General features: G+C 44.8%; 1 protein-coding gene across 1 annotated transcript; it reads right to left on the reverse strand.

Annotated features, from left to right (window-relative positions):
* Positions 1-1,832: 1,832 nt before the first annotated feature.
* Positions 1,833-20,430, reverse strand: arfgap3.L (ADP ribosylation factor GTPase activating protein 3 L homeolog; the record flags this gene model as incomplete). The annotated part of the gene is given in 17 exon segments (NM_001095719.1): positions 1,833-2,730; positions 3,700-3,821; positions 3,899-3,989; positions 4,682-4,805; positions 6,034-6,165; positions 6,239-6,367; positions 6,577-6,702; positions 7,051-7,190; positions 8,118-8,164; positions 9,145-9,189; positions 9,431-9,490; positions 9,991-10,060; positions 11,567-11,644; positions 11,811-11,942; positions 16,556-16,628; positions 16,753-16,871; positions 20,323-20,430. Coding segments are annotated over 17 exon segments (1,575 nt in total).
* Positions 20,431-21,619: the final 1,189 nt, after the last annotated feature.

Below are 21,619 nucleotides of genomic sequence, written 5' to 3' on the forward strand. Positions count from 1 at the left end.
CTCCATATTCACGTATTTCAGCTGCTGTACATTGTCACTTTATATAACTACTAGATTAATACTCTGTGTAACATATTAGTTACTTCATATTCAGGTATTTCAGCTGTTGTACATTGCTACTGCCATGTCACCCACACACACACAATCTGCACCCTTCTACTTTCCTTACTACTGTGTGTAACATACGAGTTACTCCATGCTGGTTGATAGGGGTTGGTCATCTTTCAGTTAACTGTTAGTACAGGTATTGGATTTGTTATTCGGAAACCCGTTATCCAGAAAGCTCCGAATTACAGAATGCCTGTTTCCCATAGACTCCGCTGTATTCAAACTGATTTCCTTTTTCTGTGTAATAATAAAACAGTCGCTTGTACTTGATCCCAACTAAGATATAATTAATCCTTATTGGAGGCAAAACCAGCCTATTGGCTTTATTTCATGTTTATATGAATTTCTAGTAGACTTAAGGTATGAAGATCCAAATTATGGAAAGATCCATTATCTGGAAAACCCCAGGTCCTGAGCATTCTGGATAACAGGTCCCATACCTGTATGATGTAGAGAGAGATATTCTGAGACAATTTGCAATTGGTCTTTTTTTATTATTTATGATTTTTGAGTTATTTAGCTTTTTCTTCAGCAGCTCTCCAGTTTGTAATTTCAGCGTGTGGTTGCTAGGGTCCAAATTCCCCTAGCAACCATGCACTGATTTGAATAAGAGACTGGAATATGAAAAGGAGAGGCCTGAATAGAAACATGAGGAATAAAAAGTAGCAATAACAATACATTTGTAGCCTTACAGAGCATTTGTTTTTTTTTAGATGGGGTCAGCGACCTCCTTGAAAGCTGGAAAGAGTCAGAAGAAGAAGGTAAATAATTCAAAAACTGTGAAAAAGAAAAAATGAAGACCAATGGAAAAGATGATCAGAATGAGCCGCCTTATAAGATACTAAAAGTTAAAGGTGACGCACACATTCTATGGATCAGTACATGATTGCAAGCTCTTCGGCGTTACAGTGATTGGTTACTGAGTATATCTCTATCCGCCCTGTATATTAGAGCCATTTAGTTATTGAACTGGGTATAAGACAGGAGCGGGTTGGGCTCATATACTAATACTAGTAATACTACTATACATACTAGTAGCACTGCAGCTGCCCGTGTATTAAATCCATTTCATTTACTTCTACGGAGTTGTCTGTATAAAAGGGGACGCTTCAGCTTTAAGTTAACTTTTAGTATGTCATAGGCTGACTCTTTCTAAGCTACTTTTCAATTGGTCTTCATTTATAGCTTTTGACTTATTGGCTTTCTTCTGCTGACTCTTTCCAGCTTTCAAATAGGGGTCGCCGACCCCATCAAAAAAAAAAACCAAATGCTCTGTAAGGCTACAAATGTATTGTTATTGTTACTTTTTATTCCTCATCTTTCTATTCAGGCCTCTCCTATTCATATTCCAGTCTCTTATTCAAATCAGTGCATGGTTGCTAGGGAAATTTGGACCCTAGCAACAAGATGGCTGAAATTGCAAACTGGAGAGCTGCTGAATAAAAAGATAAATAACTCAAAAACCACAAATAATAAAAAATGAAGACCAATTGCAAATGGTCTCAGAATATCCCTCTCTACATCATACTAACAGTTAATTTAAAGGGGAACAACCCCTTTAAGGTAGTTGTATAATCTCCATGCAGCAGTGTTGGTGTCTGTGGATTTGCAGCTGGAGGAAATGGAACTGCTCTTCCCATGATGCTCAGCTGTCCAGGCTTGATTCCAATATAAAGGTCCCAGTCGCTGCGCGTGACGCTAATACACACAGAGGCCCCAGGAGGTTGCAATCTAATCTTTATTTCAGAATACAAAGTATTGTCAGAGGAACAACCCCAATGTACATATAAGTCAAACAAAATTCCCATAATGCTGTCTAAAACACAGCGAGTCTTCCTTGTAACCATAGCAACCCGATTCCTTCTTCCCCAAACTAAACGAGCGAATAGATTTCCATTCAAGTCCATTTATATTTCACTTTAACAATCGCCTCTATATAAATCTAAATGTGTGTGTGGGATCTGTTATATGGAAACCTGCCTCACAGACCCCCTTCTGGATAACAGATCCCACTTTAGTCCGGGCCTGTGTATTTATAGATATATATATATAGAGTTTATTTCCTATAAATATTGGGAGGACCCCCCCCCCTCTTCATAAAGTAAAAGAACTTCAACTCCCAACAGCCTTTGCTGACTTCTGGGGGGGCACGTGGGCTACAGAATGAGGCGCAGAGACGTCTGATTGTCCAGCAACACAATTAAGGCCTAATGATGGGGGGGGGGGTGACTCACAGATCATTGGGGCTCAATATAAAGGAATATTGGGGGTCACTAGTGACACGACTCATGGAATGTGCAGAGATTTAAAGATACAGCTCCCGACTGTGCCCCCCCCAATAAGGTGCAAAATAAGAGGAATTATCTGTCCGTCTGTCCCTGAGTCGTGAAGCTTTGGGGAGGCCGGACAGTCAGGAATATTGGGGGATAAAGGAAGGGGGGGGATTTGGGGGACGTTTCTTTGGTGCTGCAAACGTTAAACAGGAACAATGTATTCACAGCAAATGAATTGTGGGGAACAAATAAAGGAATAAACAGAGAGCGGAAGGGGGAGATCAGAGTAATGTTGGGGTTCAGGAAGCTTCTGCCTCTGTGGCTCCTCCTCTTATGATCCGTATTTGTCCTGGAACAGACAATCAGCCCCCCGTTACTATTCAGTCTCCAGACGTGGGAGCAAGGAAAACGCACGAGAGGAAGGAAAGCGATAGAAAGAAAAAGGGACACGAAGGAAAGAAAGAAGAGACAGGAAGGAGGAATAAGGAAGAGGGAAAAAAGAAAGGAAGGAAAAAAATAGAAAGGAAATGAAGAGGAAAGAAATGAAGGAAAAGAGAAGAAGAAGAAAGGAAAAAAATAGGGAAGAAAGAAAAAATATAGGGAAGAAAGAAAGGAAACAATTGGGAAGAAAGAAAGGAAGGAATAGGGGGAAAAAGAAAGGAAAAAATTGGGAAAAAAGAAAGGAAACAATTGGGAAGAAAGAAAGGAAGGAATAGGGAAAAAAGAAAGGAAACAATTGGGAAGAAAGAAAGGAAGGAATAGGGGAAAAAAGAAAGGAAAAAATTGGGAAGAATGGAAGGAAAAATAGAGAAGGAAGGAAAAAAATGTGAATGAAGGAATAGGGAAGAAAGAAAAAATATAGGGAAGAAAAAAAGGAAAAAAATAGGGAAAGAAATTAATAGGTAAGAAAAAAAATATAGGAAATAAAAAAATAGGGAAGAAAAAAAGGAATAGGGAATAAACAGAAAGGAAGGAATAGGGAAGAAAGAGGAAAAAATAGGAAAGAAAGGAAGGAATAGGGAAGAAAGGAAAAAAATAGGGAAGAAAGGAAGGAATAGGGAATACACAGAAAGGAAGGAATAGGGAAGAAAGAGGGAAAAATAGGGAAGAAAGGAAGGAAAAAATAGGAAAAAAAGGAAGAAATTGGGAATAAAAAGAAAGGAAGGAATAGGGAAGAAAGGAAGGGAAAAATAGGGAAAAATTAAGGAATAGGGAAGGAAGAAGGAAAGGAATAGGGAAGGAAGAAGGAAAGGAATAGGGAAGGAAGAAGGAAAGGATGTAGGGAAGGAAGTAGAGCAGCGGATATAGAGTCACTTACCTGAATGCTGCTCATGACCCCGTTGGCAAGGACGGAGAGTCTCCCGGCAACTGACTTGACTCCCTGCTTGAAGTTGCCCATATCTGGGGCTGAGGGGAGCACCTGGGTCAGGTTGTAGTTTCCTTTATAATAGGACACAAGTCACATGACCGACATTGGGCGAATAAGAATAGGGGGAGGGGCTTGAGTAGAGACTCACCTGTGGGCTCTTTCTTGTGCTCATCAAACAGGTCGGCTGAACTAATGGAGGAATTTGCTGAGAGTCTCTCCAGGCGACTCCTGGTCTCATTCTGTAACAGTCAATATAGAGATATATACAGATATATACAGATATATAGAGATATATAGAGATATATAGAGATATTGTGTGGGGAGAATCATCTGGAATTTGTCTCTGTTCTCTCTTCCAGTGCAACCACTGACAATTATACCGATTTGATTTGGGGGAGAGAAGTGGTCTCAGTCCTGTCAGTGGGGGGAGTTACAGTTCTGCTGGGGCTCAGGATCATCAGTTACAGCTACAAAGATTGGCAGGTCTGGGAAACACTCCCTCCTCCGAAAGAGCGAGACACAGAGGACAATACACAGGGACAGTATAGAAAATGTATCAGACTTTGATTTCATTTCACTGTGCAGAATGTGACATTCAATCAACTTTATTTCCTACTTAAACTGTAAAATAAACTCCTCCTTATCTGTAAACACAAAACACAGAATATGTTTGGCTCATGTGGGGTCTGCTGCCCCTTTAAATCAGCTTCAGCTCCGCTAATGATCCCGGGAGGGTGGGGCTACAGCAATGGGGACGTTTAATAATAATAATAATAATAATTCTGGGGTCGGACACAAACGCACTGGGACTAATGTTCTTATACATCATCTTTATTTATATAATATCTCTCTCTCTCCAGCTGTTGCTGAACTACAAATCCCATCATTCCCTGAGAACCAGCAAAAGCGCAGAAAAAACACAGGGACTTACATCAGCGCTGTCCTGCTTTCCAAAAAACATGTCGGATGAAATGGCCTTGGCATTCCCAAACTTTTTCTGGGCATCGTCTGTATCCGACACGGGTTCTACTTCATGTTTACGCCGAGTTGCAGATCTGAGAGACATAAATTTTCCCCTGTATTAAGCACAATTCAGCAGGAACAGTCCCCTAAGTTTGCTCATAGTCTGTACAGAGAGATCCCATAAAACTATGGCAGCATAGGTATTCCCTGTACTAAGCACAATTCAGCAGGAACAGTCCCCTAAGTTTGCTCATAGTCTGTACAGAGAGATCCCATAAAACTATGGCAGCATAGGTATTCCCCTGTACTAAGCACAATTCAGCAGGAACAGCCCCTAAGTTTGCTCATAGTCTGTACAGAGAGATCCCATAAAACTATGGCAGCATAGGTATTCCCCTGTACTAAGCACAATTCAGCAGGAACAGTCCCTAAGTTTGTTCATAGTCTGTACAGAGAGATCCCATAAAACTATGGCAGCATAGGTATTCCCTGTACTAAGCACAATTCAGCAGGAACAGCCCCTAAGTTTGCTCATAGTCTGTACAGAGAGATCCCATAAAACTATGGCAGCATAGGTATTCCCCTGTACTAAGCACAATTCAGCAGGAACAGTCCCTAAGTTTGTTCATAGTCTGTACAGAGAGATCCCATAAAACTATGGCAGCATAGGTATTCCCTGTACTAAGCACAATTCAGCAGGAACAGTCCCTAAGTTTGCTCATAGTCTGTACAGAGAGATCCCATAAAACTATGGCACATAGGTATTCCCTGTACTAAGCACAATTCAGCAGGAACAGCCCCTAAGTTTGCTCATAGTCTGTACAGAGAGATCCCATAAAACTATGGCACATAGGTATTCCCCTGTACTAAGCACAATTCAGCAGGAACAGCCCCTAAGTTTGTTCATAGTCTGTACAGAGAGATCCCATAAAACTATGGCAGCATAGGTATTCCCTGTACTAAGCACAATTCAGCAGGAACAGTCCCTAAGTTTGCTCATAGTCTGTACAGAGAGATCCCATAAAACTATGGCAGCATAGGTATTCCCCTGTACTAAGCACAATTCAGCAGGAACAGTCCGTAAGTTTGCTCATAGTCTGTACATAGAGATCCCATAAAACTATGGCAGCATAGGTATTCCCTGTACTAAGCACAATTCAGCAGGAACAGTCCCCTAAGTTTGCTCATAGTCTGTACAGAGAGATCCCATAAAACTATGGTACATAGGTATTCCCTGTACTAAGCACAATTCAGCAGGAACAGTCCCCTGTAGAAACACAATGAATGTCCCCAGAGGATAAAGAATAGAAATAAATTAACCTGTCGTTGTAACTTGAGGTCTTAGAATGAATTGAGACGTCTGGGTCAGTTTTGTCCTTTTTCCAATAATCGTCAGATCGCTCGTCCCAAGTGAAGGAAGAGGTGAGGGGTTCGGGGGGATCCTCCTGGTACCTGAGTAAGAAGGAGGGAGAATCAATGGCCGCTCTTTATGGGGGGCAGTGGCAGGGACAACAGGGGGTCTCACCGTGATCGGGGGGCACTGAAATAGAAATCCTCAGGCTCCTCCTCCTGATACGGTTTCTTTGCCTTCACGTTCTTTGGCGCCTCCTGCTCGATTGTCTTCATTTCTGAGAGCACCGAGTGGGAGATACCACTGGGGAAACAAACACGGGGGTGTTATTGAACCCTAGAGAATGACCCACATCTCTCCCATTATAACTTTGTCCTGTTCAGTTGAGACACAGATTGGGGTACAAGTCGCTGGTATTGCAGTGGGTCAGTCCAATTGCTGTGGGGGGAGGGGAGTTTGATTCAGTAGTTAAAATGGAAGATTCCCTGGGTGTAGCAATATGGCGGCTGTACCTGCGGGAGCCAAAGCCCATTCCCAGACGTTCTGCCTCGGCCGCTTTCTTGGGGGGCAAATTGTTCATCTTGTCGTGGTCCTTGTGGAGGTTCAGTTGTTTGTAGGAGAGACGTAGGGATGTGACCCTGGGGGAGACAAGAGGGGGCCGTTACCTTATTCTCTATAGGAATCAATTCCCGTGTCCCTCCCATCGTGTGCTGAATGCTTATTGGTTAGATTTAACCTTCATCATGGATCCCCGCAGCCAATCAGTGTGAGGCATTAGCAGGGGGCTGATTTATACACCTCTAGGGGTAAATGGGGGGGTCTCTATAACCAATCAGAACATTTCAGCTGGCGACGCCCACGTGTTAGTGACAGAAGGAGAATGGGCAGAACTCGAACACCTGAGGTACCAGGGAATGAGCAGCAGCCAATGGGACACTCAGTTCATTATAGGGAGGGAGAGAAGGAGTTAATGACATGATACTCACACAGGCTCCTCCTCCTGTTTGGATGTGAACTCCGCCTCCTGCTCCTTCTGTTTATCCGCCGCCTGCGCGTGTCTCTCCAGGTCACTGAAGCTCTTGCCGCTCACTCGCTGGGCCCCCAGGACCCCTCTCTTGGCTCCGAGCTGGGGACACGGATATTTCCAATTATTTATCATTGATATTGTGCCCCGGGGGCTCCAAACGGACCCCCATTTAACTAAATAGAATATGGAGCAAACTGACCGTTCCAGCTATTGGCTCCAATATATTACGGATGCACCAAATCCAGCCGAACCCCCGAATAATTTGCAAAAGATTCGGCCGAATAACGATCCAAATCCTAATTTGCATATGCAAATTAGGGGCGGGGGAGAGAAATTGTGTGACTTTTTGTCACTAAACAAGGAGGTAAAAAATGTTTTCCCTTCCCACCCCTAATTAGCATATGCAAATTAGGATTCTGATCTATATTCGGCCGAATCTTTCGTGAAGGATTTAGGGGTTCAGCCGAATCCAAAATAGTAGATTTGGTGCATCCCTAATATATATATATAAAATACACAAAAGCCATGAATATCCTGTAAATGATATCCTTATAAACGGTGAGTTCTGATGTCATCAAATATAAAAGGTGAGTTCTGATGTCATTTCTGTCACATGACTCACTGAAACTTGTGTATTATAATAAATAAAGTGCCCCCCATTTGTAAAATATGAGGATATTAGAAGTCACCTCGGAGTTCCATGACCTGTATAAATACACTCGGCCTTCAGCTTTGGTCATTTAACTCCTCGGTGACTTATAATATCCTTATAATTTACAACAGGGGGTACTTTATTCACTATATAAAGCCCTCCCGGTATTATAATAACTATATATATATATATATATATATATATATATATATATATATATATATATATATATATATAAGGCTCCCCCCATGTACATGTGTGCGACACTCAGCAGATCACAGACAAGATGCCGTAGACTGAGAGCTCACTGGGCTCAGTACATATAAATAAAGGGGAAGTTAAAAGAAGAGAAAACAAAAAAGATCTCGTCTCACCCCTTTCTTGGCGGCACCTGGTTTCTTCTTTATAACAGAGACGACTTCTGCAGGGGGGGAACACAGGCACTGATTAATATACACGGGGGGTTGTGCGGAGCTTAGCTGTGCATTATGGGAAGCAGGAATTATACAGCTGTGTCTTAAAATGGTTGTTCCCCTTTAAATTAACTGTTAGTATGATGTAGAGAGGGATATTCTGAGACAATTTGCAATTGGTTTTCATTTTTTATTATTTGTGGTTTTTGACTTATTTAGCTTTTTATTCAGCAGCTCTCCAGTTTGTCATTTCAGCCATTCGGTTGCTGGGGACCAGATTCCCCTAGCAACCAGGCATTGATTTGAATAAGAAACTGGAATATGAATAGGAGAGGCCTGAATAGAAAGAGGAATAAAAAGTGGCAATAACAATAAATGTGTAGCCTTACAGAGCATTTGTTTTTTTAGATGGGGTCAGTGACCCCCATTTGAAAGCTGGAAAGAGTCTAAAGATAAATGGGGGGCAGCCAAGGCCTTGCTCTGCTCTCACACCATCTAAACTGCCAGTAAGCAGTCTGGTGACTTACACAGGCCCCCCAATAAACACACAGAGCCCCCAATATACACAAAGGGCCCCCCAATAAACACACAGGGCCCCCAATAAACACACAGGGCCCCCATTAAACAGTCGCTGGGTTATGTCCCTGTACCAGTCTGACAGCTCATTGGTTGTTTGTCAGCTCAGCAGCAAAGGGGTTAAACACCTTGTACCTCAACTGTGAGGCAGCCGCAACTTTTTTACTATCCCCTCCCCCACCCTATGCAGCTCCTGTCTCTTTAAATTATTTTTTTCCCCTACTAAGCGACGACGACAATGTCTGATGGGAAAATCTGATTTATGTGCTGCGCCACTAGCGCCGGTGGAGCAGGAGAGGAGGCGGGGCTAAAGCAGAGCCATTTATATTTCCCATGATGCAAAGTGAGACGAAGGTAAAGGAGCAGAATAATTAAAATGGAGGCAAAGCAGGTGAGGAGGGAGGAGAATCACCTCTGGCAGGAGGGTTCCCAGTGGATATCACTTTCTCTGAACCGGCTGCAACATGAAAGATAAAAGAACAGGCGGCAGCTCGTTAGTTTACTTTCCCTTTAATCTAGGGAGACGCAGGGCCCGCCCCCAGAAACAGGCAGCGAGGACACTAACTGCCGACACTTGGGCTTTGCATAGATTAAAGGGTAAATCACAGACAGAACTGATCAGCAGCAGCACAGTCCTCTAAGAGTTAACCACTGCCCTTTGGAATCATGGGAAATAAATGAAGAAATTACTGTTTTACCTAACGAGGCTTTGGGAGAGATGCTGAGATAGTCCATGCTGGGCCCGACCTCTGGCTCGTCTGGAAACAAACACACACGACTCTTACTCAGAGTTGGGGAGAGAGAGAAAGACGCTGTTGTAGTCAATGGGGTAGTTCCCCTTTAAATTAACTGTTAGTATGACAAAAAAGAATCATATTCTGAGACAATTTGCAATTGGTCATCATTTTTTATTTTGACTTATTTAGCTTTTCATTCAGCAGCTCTCCAGTTTCAGAAATCTGGTTGCTAGGGTCCACTTCACCCTAGCAACCATGCGTTGATGTGGATAAGAGACTGGAATATGAATAGGAGAGGACTGAATAGAAAGAGGAGTAATAAAAAGTAACAATAACAAGACATTTGTAGCCTTACAGAGCATTTGTTTCTTAGATGGGGTCGGCGACCCCCATTTGAAAGCTGGAAAGTGTCAGAAGACAGAGGCAAAAACTAGTAAAAAGAAAAGTTGAAGACTAGTTGAAAAGATGCTGACAATTAGCCATTGTATAAGATACTAAAGGTTAACAGGGGCGACAGTTACCTTCATTGTTACTGGCGGAACCTGCAGAGCTGACGGTTAAAGGGGGAGGTGCCTGGGCCGTGGTATTAACCTGCTGGGACAAGAGAAGATCAGAATAATATTAATAATAATAATAAAAGGCAACGTCACATTTAATCCACTCAATGAAGTCTGGTCTTTTCTAATTAACTATGTTTAAATTAAAGGGATCTACGAAGCACCCGCCCACCAGTAATTACATATGCAAACTGATGAGCCAATCAGAAACCTGCCTTCCTTCTTACTGCTAGAGAAGAGTGTGTTTAAAGTAGAGATGCACCAAATCCAGGATACAGCTCCGGATTCGGCCGAACCAAATCCGAATTTGCATATGCAAATTAGGGGCGGGAAGGGAAACCGCATGACTTTTTGTCACAAAACAAGGAAGTAAAAAATGTATATGCAAATTAGGATTCGGATTTGTTTCGTTATTCAGCTGAATCTTTTGTGAAGTATTCGGTGGTTCGGCGGTGCATCCCTAGTTTAAAGGGCCAGTTCACCTTTAAGTTAACTTTTAGCATGTAATAGAAATGACTCATTCTAAGCAACTTTTCAATTGGTCTTCATTATTTATTTTTTTGTAATTTTTTAATTATTTCCTGCCTCTTTCCAATAAGGGTCGCTGACCCCATCTAAAAAAACCAAAAGCTCTGTAAGGCTTCAAATGTATTGTTATTGCTACTTTTTATTACTCATCTTTCTATTCAGGCCTCTCCTATTCATATTCCAGTCTCTTATTCAAATCAATGCACGGTTGCTAGGGGAATTTGGACCCTAGCAACCAGATGGCTGAAACTTGAGAGCTGCTGAATAAAAACTAAATAACTTAAGAACCACATGTAATAAAAAATAAAAAACAATTGCAAATTGTCTCAGAATATCCCTCTCTACGTCCTACTAACAGTTAATTTAAAGGTGAACAACCCCTTTCGCATTTGCCAGACCCCACAGATTTCTAGTCTGGGCCTGGGCTACGTTATCATTAAAGAGGCGGTTCATCTTTAAGTTAACTTTTAGTATCTTATAGACGTTATGTTACAGCAACCTTTCAATTGGTCTTCATTGGGTTTCTTTTGTAGTTTTTTGAATGATTTGCCATTTTTTTTCCAGCTTTCAAATCTTTCTATTCAGGCCTCTCCTTTTCATATTCCAGTCTCTTATTCAAATCAATGCCTGGTTGCTAGGGTGAAGTGGACCCTAGCAACCAGATTTCTGCAACTGGAGAGCTGCTGAATAAAAAGCTAAATCAGTCAAAAACCACAAATAATAAAAAATGAAAACCAATTGCAAATTGTCTCAGAATATCCCTCTCTACATCCTACTAACAGTTAATTTAAAGGGGAATAATCCCTTCCATGCTTCCAGAGCCCGTCGCAAAGAACAGGGGGGGCTGCTGTAAACACAGAAAGCGGCTGACCCCGGAAACATTTTATTGGACGCTGTTGCTTTAAGACGTGAGCTCCCAGCATGCTCAGTCATGCAGCATTTAACTCACGAGTGACCCAGCAGACTTTATACAGAGGGAATGGAGAGTTTCTAGGGGTGTTTCTTCTAATACCTCTGAATGGGAAGAAAAAAAGTCCTCCTCTTGATGTTGGGGTGACAGTGGAGGGGCCCCACAAGCGTCGATCCAGAGCTGTAACACAGGGGGACTGATGTGAGAGAGAGAGCAGACAGCCCCCCAATACAGAACATTTCCTAACCCAATAAATACAAGAATCCTGTACAAGTGTAAATATATAGATAATGTACAGTAATAGGAATGAGAGCGGCTCCCCCTAGTGGTCACCAGTGGAACTCACCTCTGTGCTGTACTTCCTGGTTGCCTGGGTGGCCAGTGACTTGATCTTCTCCCTGTAGAGCTGAGAGGCCCGACTGTTGTACTTGCCATTTGTATCGTTGCTGGAGCAGCCGTGTTGCCGGAAGAAGATGGTCTGTGGGGAAGGCGGGTGGGTTAGGGTTAAAGAGTCGTTGCCACTGGGGATAGGGTTGCCACATGGCTAGGGTTGCCACTTTTTCTAGACATAAATCCCGGCCTTCCTATATATTTCCCTATTAATAACATTGACATCAGCCATCATTTTTACCGGCCAGGTCACTAAAATACCAGCCAGGTGGCAACCCTACTCATGGCTAGTAATTTAGTGGCCTGGCTGAAAAAAATGATGGTTGATACCAATGTTATTAAAGGGACCCTGTCATCAGAAAACGTTTTTATCAGTTAATAGTGCTGCTCCAGCAGAATTCTGCACTGAAATCCATTTCTCAAAAGAGAAAACAGATTTTTTTATATTCAGTTTTGAAATCTGACATGGGGCTAGACATATTGTCAATTTCCCAGCTGCCCCTGGTCATGTGACTTGTGCCTGCACTTTAGGAGAGAAATGCTTTCTGGCAGGCTGCTGCTTTTCCTTCTCAATGTAACTGAATGTGTCTCAGTGGGACCTGGATTTTACTATTGAGTGTTGTTCTTAGATCTACCAGGCAGCTGTTATCTTGTGTTAGGGAGCTGTTATCTGGTTACCTTCCCATTGTTCTGTTGTTTGGCTGCTGGGGGGGAAAAGGGAGGGGGTAATATCACTCCAACTTGCAGTACAGCAGTAAAGAGTGATTGAAGTTTATCAGAGCACAAGTCACATGACCAGGGGCAGCTGGGAAATTGACAATATGTCTAGCCCCATGTCAGATTTCAAAATTGAATATAAAAAAATCTGTTTGCTCTTTTGAGAAATGGATTTCAGTGCAGAATTCTGCTGGAGCAGCACTATTAACTGATTCATTTTGAAAAATTTTTTTTTCCCATGACAGTATCCCTTTAATAGGGAAATATATAGGAAGGCCGGGATTTTTTTCTAGAAAAAGTGGCAACCCTAACTGGGGGTGGGGGAGAGAGGTTTTAGGGTACAGACCCACTGGGGTTGTGTTGGAGCTTCTGTCTGGTACAAGATAAGGAGCCCAAACAGTGTAACCCCCTTTAGTGGCACATTAGGAGGCAGATTTATCAAGGGTCGAAGTGAAAATTCTAGGGATGCAACGAATCCAGGATTCGACCTTTTTCATCAGGATTCGGCCGGATCCTTCTGCCCTGCCGAACTGAATCCTAATTTTCATATGCAAATTAGGGGCGGGAGGGAAATCGAGTGACTTTTTGTCACAAAACAAGGGAGTAAAAAATGTTTTCCCCTTCCCGCCCCTAATCTGCATATGCAAATTAGTATTGGGGTTTGGTAATCGGCCGAATCTTTCATGAAGGGTTCGGCCGAATCAAAAATAGTGGATCCCTATTCGAAGTTGAAAAAAGACTTTCGAGCTATTTTATTGTGTACGTCGACTAGGGAAAAGTCCAAATTCGATTCTCTTTAAAAATTTGACTTCGAAAGTCATCTAAAACCTGCCGAATTGCTGTTTCAGCCTATGGGGGACCACCTAGAACCTATTTGGATTCAATTGGTGGACTTTTAAAATTCCAAGTTTTTTGTGGTTTTTTTTTTTTTAAAAAAAACAAAACGTTGAATCGAATTCGATGTTACGCTGATTCGAACGAATACGGCCTATTCACCCGCAAAAAAAAAATTTGAATTATTTAATACATTTTGGTTGGTCTTTTTTTTTTTTTTACTTGGAAATTCGACCCTTGATAAATCTGCCCCTAGGAGTCGGTATTTACCACCTGTAATGTCCCAGCCAGTAACAGCGGTCAGAAACCTTATTATGAGTTGTCAGGTAAGTGCCCCTATAATAGTCAATGGGCTGCATTTACCTGCCACCCACCTGTGCTCTCAGACTCCCAAAAACACAAGGACTTTATGGGAGGGGGGGGGGGAGAAGCTACTTCCTTCCAGATGGCAGTTGCATCCTGTGCTCTGATTCGTCAGTTTAAAGTAAGTCCCGGTAAAGCTGCATGGGGATTGGTGAAGTTTGAACCTCTTCTCTAGTTCATCCAATCGCCGTGCGGCTTTACCGGGACTTACACTAAACTGACGAATCAGAGCACAGGAAACTGAAGATACAGGCACCCTGCAGTGTTATTTTTTCTTAGGGGAACTCCGGCTTCCAAACCAAAATTTGATAAAGAGGCCACATAACCCAGAAACCCCTAATATTCCCATCACATTTACCTGTTTCTTCAAAAAGTATAAATAAATGGCATTTTCTATGCTGAAATCCAGCTGTTTAACAGTTCTTCTCTTTCTGTGTCATTTGGCACTAAAAACTGATGTTACAAATTGTAACAAATTCTCCACAGCTTACACACAGCATGCAGGAACTACATAACCCACAATGCATTTCACTGGGATGTTCTGTTCCTTATTGAAATCACATGTGCAGGGAATTGTGGGGTTTGGAGGATGCAGACTGAGGATATAAAGTAACAGTAGTCAGCCAGCTCAGCAAAGTAGTCAGTCAGCTCAGCAAAGTAGTCAGACCAATCAGCACAGTAGTCAGACCGATCAGCACAGTAGTCAGACCGATCAGCACAGTAGTCAGACAAGTCGGCAAAGTAGTCAGACAGATCAGCAAAGTAGTCAGACAGATCAGCAAAGTAGTCAGACAAATCAGCACAGTAGTCAGACCGATCAGCACAGTAGTCAGACAAGTCGGCAAAGTAGTCAGACAAATCAACACAGTAGTCAGACAAATCAGCACAGTAGTCAGACAAATCAGCACAGTAGTCAGACAGATCAGAACAGTAGTCAGACCGATCAGCACAGTAGTCAGACAAGTCGGCAAAGTAGTCAGACAGATCAGCAAAGTAGTCAGACAGATCAGCACAGTAGTCAGACAAATCAGCACAGTAGTCAGACAAATCAGCACAGTAGTCAGACAAATCAGCACAGTAGTCAGACAAATCAGCACAGTAGTCAGACAAATCAGCACAGTAGTCAGACAGATCAGCACAGTAGTCAGACAGATCAGCAAAGTAGTCAGACAGATCAGCAAAGTAGTCAGACAGAACAGCACAGTAGTTGCAGAAATCAGCACAGTAGTCAGAGAAATCAGCACAGTAGTTGCAGAAATCAGCACAGTAGTCAGAGAAATCAGCACAGTAGTCAGACAAGTCGGCAAAGTAGTCAGACAGATCAGCAAAGTAGTCAGACAGATCAGCACAGTAGTCAGACAAATCAGCACAGTAGTCAGACAAATCACAGTAGTCAGACAAATCAGCACAGTAGTCAGACAAATCAGCACAGTAGTCAGACAAATCAGCACAGTAGTCAGACAGATCAGCACAGTAGTCAGACAGATCAGCAAAGTAGTCAGACAGAACAGCACAGTAGTTGCAGAAATCAGCACAGTAGTCAGAGAAATCAGCACAGTAGTCAGACAGATCAGCAAAGTAGTCAGACAAATCAGCACAGTAGTCAGACCGATCAGCACAGTAGTCAGACAAGTCGGCAAAGTAGTCAGACAAATCAGCACAGTAGTCAGACAAATCAGCACAGTAGTCAGACAAATCAGCACAGTAGTCAGACAGATCAGAACAGTAGTCAGACCGATCAGCACAGTAGTCAGACAAGTCGGCAAAGTAGTCAGACAGATCAGCAAAGTAGTCAGACAGATCAGCACAGTAGTCAGACAAATCAGCACAGTAGTCAGACAAATCAGCACAGTAGTCAGACAAATCACAGTAGTCAGACAAATCACAGTAGTCAGACAAATCAGCACAGTAGTCAGACAAATCAGCACAGTAGTCAGACAAATCAGCACAGTAGTCAGACAGATCAGCACAGTAGTCAGACAGATCAGCAAAGTAGTCAGACAGAACAGCACAGTAGTTGCAGAAATCAGCACAGTAGTCAGAGAAATCAGCACAGTAGTCAGAGAAATCAGCACAGTAGTCAGAGAAATCAGCACAGTAGTCAGAGAAATCAGCACAGTAGTCAGAGAAATCAGCACAGTAGTCAGACAGATCAGCAAAGTAGTCAGACAGATCAGCACAGTAGTCAGACAGATCAGCACAGTAGTCAGACAGATCAGCACAGTAGTCAGACAGATCAGCACAGTAGTCAGACAGATCAGCACAGTAGTCAGACAGATCAGCACAGTAGTCAGACAGATTAGCACAGTAGTCAGACAGATCAGCACAGTAGTCAGACAGATCAGCAAAGTAGTCAGACAGATCAGCAAAGTAGTCAGACAGATCAGCAGGAGAGCAGGGGGCTAGGCTTAGGGAACTGTCAGAAATCATTAAATATCATGAAAAGTCTGCATATTTTTTAATTGATACAGTATATATTGCAAAGTTGCCTGAAATTATGTTTACTTTTCAAAAAGCTTAAGCTATATTTGTGTGGAGTTCCCCTTTAACTTGTAGGGGCCCTGGCCACAACTGTTTTTTTTTTTTTTAAAACAACTTGTAGGGGCCCTGGGCACCAAAGTTCTTTTTTTTAAGGGGGCACTTTATATTAACCCTTGTGTGGCCTTTGTACTGATGGGTGAGGGAGGGGTGTCCCAGAAAATGTTGTTGTGCGGGGCCCTGTGATTTCTGATGGCAGTACCCGGTTGCATTTTATAGGAAGTGGCAGAAAGAGAAGTGAGTCCGTACCGCATTGGAATTCCCTCCGACCTGCATGCACCGCAGCTGGAACCAGGACCAGTTGGAATCCAGTTCAGTCGACCTGAGGAAAGAGGAAACGCAATGAAAAATCAGACCCAGAATTTGCCTTTTATTTCCACTAAGGCTTTAAATATGCAGAGAAAGAGTTCCGACTCCACACACAGGTTATTGGATTTATTTCTCACCTAATGAAGCTCAAGTGAACCCCGAGAGATCGATGGAACCCCGAACAGTCGATGCACAGGAACACCCCATACGTGATACTCGCCCAACTGGGGTTCTTGGCTCCGCAGTCAAAACACGCCTAGAATATATACAATACAGATATAGAAGTAGCAAATATGTGGCCCCGGAGCACAACGTACTCACTCAAGGGCCCTCAGGTTATTGGTCAGACTCCCCCTGGGCTGTTCCTGCTGAAATACTGCAGGGGAGCGGCTTCATACAGTGAATGTCAGCTCTTGCACCAAGTTCCCTAGCGGCAACTCATCCCCAAATCACAGGAGACCCCGCCCCCTCCACCCACAGGACTGCAGGGAGGGATCAGAACTGCAATGTGGAGAGACGGTTCCCCCCGGCCGTGTATGATAATGGGCTGAACTCTGAGCTCAAGGCAAACACACAAACACTTGTTATTATCTCAGGTGATGCATGTGGGGCAGCAAAGGGTTAATGAGCGCTCCTCCCCGAGCAGTTGTGTGACTTGGGCAAATAGACTTTACTTATCCCAATACTCACGGGACACAAAATGTGATGCATCTGACACCTGCTCCTGCTTCCCATTTGTATAAACCTATAATGGGCCCTAATGTGATGGGGCTTGGGCCCCCAATGAACCAGGAGTGACCAACTGCAACCTGTACAAGGTGCCCGCTCAGAATGGAGGATATGGGACCAATGCAGCGCTAAGCAGCAAAGAGAGAGTTAATTGTTCTATAAACAGTATAAAACAAAACTAATGGAATAGTTTCCCTTTAATTGGTTTCATCTCATCGTTACTGAAGGAAAGGGGAACTGAGCCAAACTGAGAGGATTGGATAATTAGTTGGACACACTCCTCCTCCTAATTACTATGGGAAGCAGAGGGGCATTGTGGGACCTCAGTGGGGCATTGTGGGAGGCAGTGGGGCATTGTGGGAGGCAGAGGGGCATTGTGGGAGGTAGTGGGGCATTGTGGGACCTCAGTGGGGCATTGTGGGACCTCAGTGGGGCATTGTGGGAGGCAGAGGGGCATTGTGGGAGTCAGTGGGGCATTGTGGGAGGCAGAGGGGCATTGTGGGAGGCAGAGGGGCATTGTGGGAGGCAGTGAGGCATTGTGGGAGTCAGTGGGGCATTGTGGGAGTCAGTGGGGCATTGTGGGAGTCAGTGGGGCATTGTGGGACCTCAGTGGGGCATTGTGGGAGTCAGTGGGGCATTGTGGGACCTCAGTGGGGCATTGTGGGAGTCAGTGGGGCATTGTGGGAGTCAGTGGGGCATTGTGGGACCTCAGTGGGGCATTGTGGGAGTCAGTGGGGCATTGTCGGAGGCAGAGGGGCATTGTCGGAGGCAGTGGGGCATTGTGGGAGGCAGAGGGGCATTGTGGGAGGCAGAGGGGCATTGTGGGAGGCAGAGGGGCATTGTGGGAGTCAGTGGGGCATTGTGGGACCTCAGTGGGGCATTGTGGGACCTCAGTGGGGCATTGTGGGAGACAGAGGGGCATTGTGGGAGGCAGTGAGGCATTGTGGGAGTCAGTGGGGCATTGTGGGAGTCAGTGGGGCATTGTGGGAGTCAGTGGGGCATTGTGGGACCTCAGTGGGGCATTGTGGGAGTCAGTGGGGCATTGTGGGACCTCAGTGGGGCATTGTGGGAGTCAGTGGGGCATTGTGGGACCTCAGTGGGGCATTGTGGGAGTCAGTGGGGCATTGTCGGAGGCAGAGGGGCATTGTCGGAGGCAGAGGGGCATTGTGGGAGGCAGAGGGGCATTGTGGGAGGCAGAGGGGCATTGTGGGAGGCAGTGAGGCATTGTGGGAGTCAGTGGGGCATTGTGGGAGTCAGTGGGGCATTGTGGGACCTCAGTGGGGCATTGTGGGAGTCAGTGGGGCATTGTGGGAGGCAGAGGGGCATTGTGGGAGGCAGAGGGGCATTGTGGGAGGCAGAGGGGCATTGTGGGAGGCAGAGGGGCATTGTGGGAGGCAGAGGGCATTGTGGGAGTCAGTGGGGCATTGTGGGACCTCAGTGGGGCATTGTGGGAGGCAGAGGGGCATTGTGGGAGTCAGTGGGGCATTGTGGGAGGCAGAGGGGCATTGTGGGAGGCAGAGGGGCATTGTGGGAGGCAGAGGGGCATTGTGGGAGGCAGAGGGGCATTGTGGGACAGTTGGGTGCAGAGGGGACACAGGGATCAACAGCAAATTGAATCTGAAGAAATTCAGGTGTGACAGACACAGGTCTCGTCCAATAGGAGCCCAGGGCTTTGCACTTTCCCCACGGTCCCTTACATTGGCATATACTGCAAGGCTGGGGTCTGTCCCACGGGAAACAAACAGGTGTGAAGTGTGAGGGAAGGGTTAATGTGACACACAGGAGAGAGAGAGATATAATATATATATATATATAGTGAATAAAGTACCCCCTCTTGTAAAATATAAGGATATTATAAGTTACTGAGGAGTTTCATGACCATATAAAAGTACGAGGCCGAAGGCCGAGTGTATTTATACAGGTCATGGAACTCCGAGGTAACTTCTAATATCCTCATATTTTACAACTGGGGGAACTTTATTTATTATAATACACACATTTCAATGAGTCATGTGACAGAAATGACATCAGAACTCACCGTTTATAACTGATGACATCAGAACTCACCGTTTATAACTGATGACATCAGAACTCACCGTTTATAAGGATATAATTTACAGGATATTCATGGCTTTTGTGTATTATATATATATATATAATGTACAGTGAGTGTGAGACGTGACACAACAGGAGCAGCAGTGACTCACCTGCACTGTCCTTATCTGACTGTTCCCCAGTCTGTAGTGAGAAGCAGCACAAGCCCCCCGAGTCTGTCCCAGCAACGAACCCACCCCCCAACACTATCCCAAGTATGTCATGTACCCCCCAATGTCACCACAATAACTGCCCCAAGTGTTACCCCTCTATGTCAGTAACGAGTACCACCCTGAGTCTGACACTCACACTTCACTATGTCAGTAACGAGTACCACCATTGTTCGCCTTTAAATTAACTGTTAGTATAATGTAGAGAGGGATATTCTGTGACAATTTGCAATTGGTTTTCATTTTTTATTATTTGTGGTTTTTGACTTATTTAGCTTTTTATTCAGCAGCTCTCCAGTTTGTCATTTCAGCAGTCTGGTTGCTAGGGTCCAAATTCCCCTAGCAACCAGGCATTGATTTGAATAAGAGACTGGAATATGAATAGGAGAGACCTGAATAGAAAGATGAGGAATAAAAAGTAGCAATACCAATACATTTGTAGCCTTATAGAGCATTTGTTTTTTTAGATGGGGTCAGTGACCCCCATTTGAAAGTTGGAAAGAGTCAGAAAAGGCAAAGGCAAACAAACAATAATAATGAAAACCAATTGAAAAGTTGTTTATAATGAGCCAAGAAAGGCAAGTGAATGAGTGAAGATGTGTCAGTAAAGAAATAGGAATGTGAGGACCAAGTGTCACGTGACTCAGAGCAATAGCCGGACTGTAAAGTAACGAGGAGAAGCAGCAGAGAAAGCCCCGCCCCTGAGGAACAGACCTTGTTGGTGGGGACAGAGCGGAGGCGCCGGAATATGAGCGCGATGTCCTGTTTGTGCGGTTCCGCCATTCTCCGTCTCTCTCTCCGGTCTCACTCACACACTCTCTCACCCGCACGACACGTCAGCACCGGCAGTGACGCCGGCATTATTGGGGGTAACGCCCCTTCACGATTGTACCCGCCCACTTTACGGCTGGTACCGCCCCCTCACGACCAAGGTGTTTATATCACGTGGCTCGTACGCTGCCTCCATTGTATGTGAGGGCAAATTCCTGTAGTGAACTGGAGCAGGTGATGCTGCTCAGCCGAGTCCTTTGTGCTCACTACGTTGTGTTGCCCTGAACGCTGGGAAGAGGGAAGAAGGGGTACAGGGTAGTAGAGAAGGGAAATGGGGAGAGTGGGGATAGGAAGAGGGGTGCAAAGTAGTGGAGCTGTGCTGGAGGGAAGAAGGGGTACAGAGTACTGGGGAAGGAAAGATGGGGTACTGGATGAGGGAAGAAGGGGTGCAGGGTAGTGGAGATGGGAAGAGGGGGTGCAGGGTAGTGGAGATGGGAAGAGGGGGTGCAGTATAGGGGTGATGGGAAGAGGGGGTGCAGGGTAGTGGAGATGGGAAGAGGGGGTGCAGAATAGGGGAGATGGGAAGAGGGGGTGCAGTATAGGGGGAGATGGGAAGAGGGGGTGCAGGGTAGTGGAGATGGGAAGAGGGGGTGCAGAATAGGGGAGATGGGAAGAGGGGGTGCAGTATAGGGGAGATGGGAAGAGGGGGTGCAGGGTAGTGGAGTTGGGAAGAGGGGGTGCAGTATAGGGGAGATGGGATGAGGGGGTGCAGGGTAGTGGAGAAAGGAAGAGGGGGTGCAGTATAGGGGAGATGGGAAGAGGGGGTGCAGGGTAGTGGAGATGGGAAGAGGGGGTGCAGTATAGGGGAGATGGGATGAGGGGGTGCAGGGTAGTGGAGAAGGGAAGAGGGGGTGCAGTATAGTGGAGAAGGGAAGAGGGGGTGCAGTATAGTGGAGAAGGGAAGAGGAGGGGTGCAGTATAGTGGAGAAGGGAAGAGGGGGTGCAGTATAGTGGAGAAGGGAAGAGGAGGGGTGCAGTATAGTGGAGAAGGGAAGATGGGGTGCAGTATAGTGGAGAAGGTAAGATGGGGTGCAGTATAGTGGAGAAGTGGAGAAGGGAAGAGGGGGTGCAGAATAGGGGAGAAGGGAAGAGGGGGTGCAGTATAGGAGAGAAGGGAAGAGGGGGTGCAGTATAGTGGAGAAGAGGGGGTGCAGGGTACTAGAGATGGGAAGATGGGGTG

The sequence above is a fragment of the Xenopus laevis genome, chromosome 3L (genome assembly GCF_017654675.1).
Source record: "Xenopus laevis strain J_2021 chromosome 3L, Xenopus_laevis_v10.1, whole genome shotgun sequence".
Lineage (NCBI taxonomy): Eukaryota > Metazoa > Chordata > Amphibia > Anura > Pipidae > Xenopus > Xenopus laevis.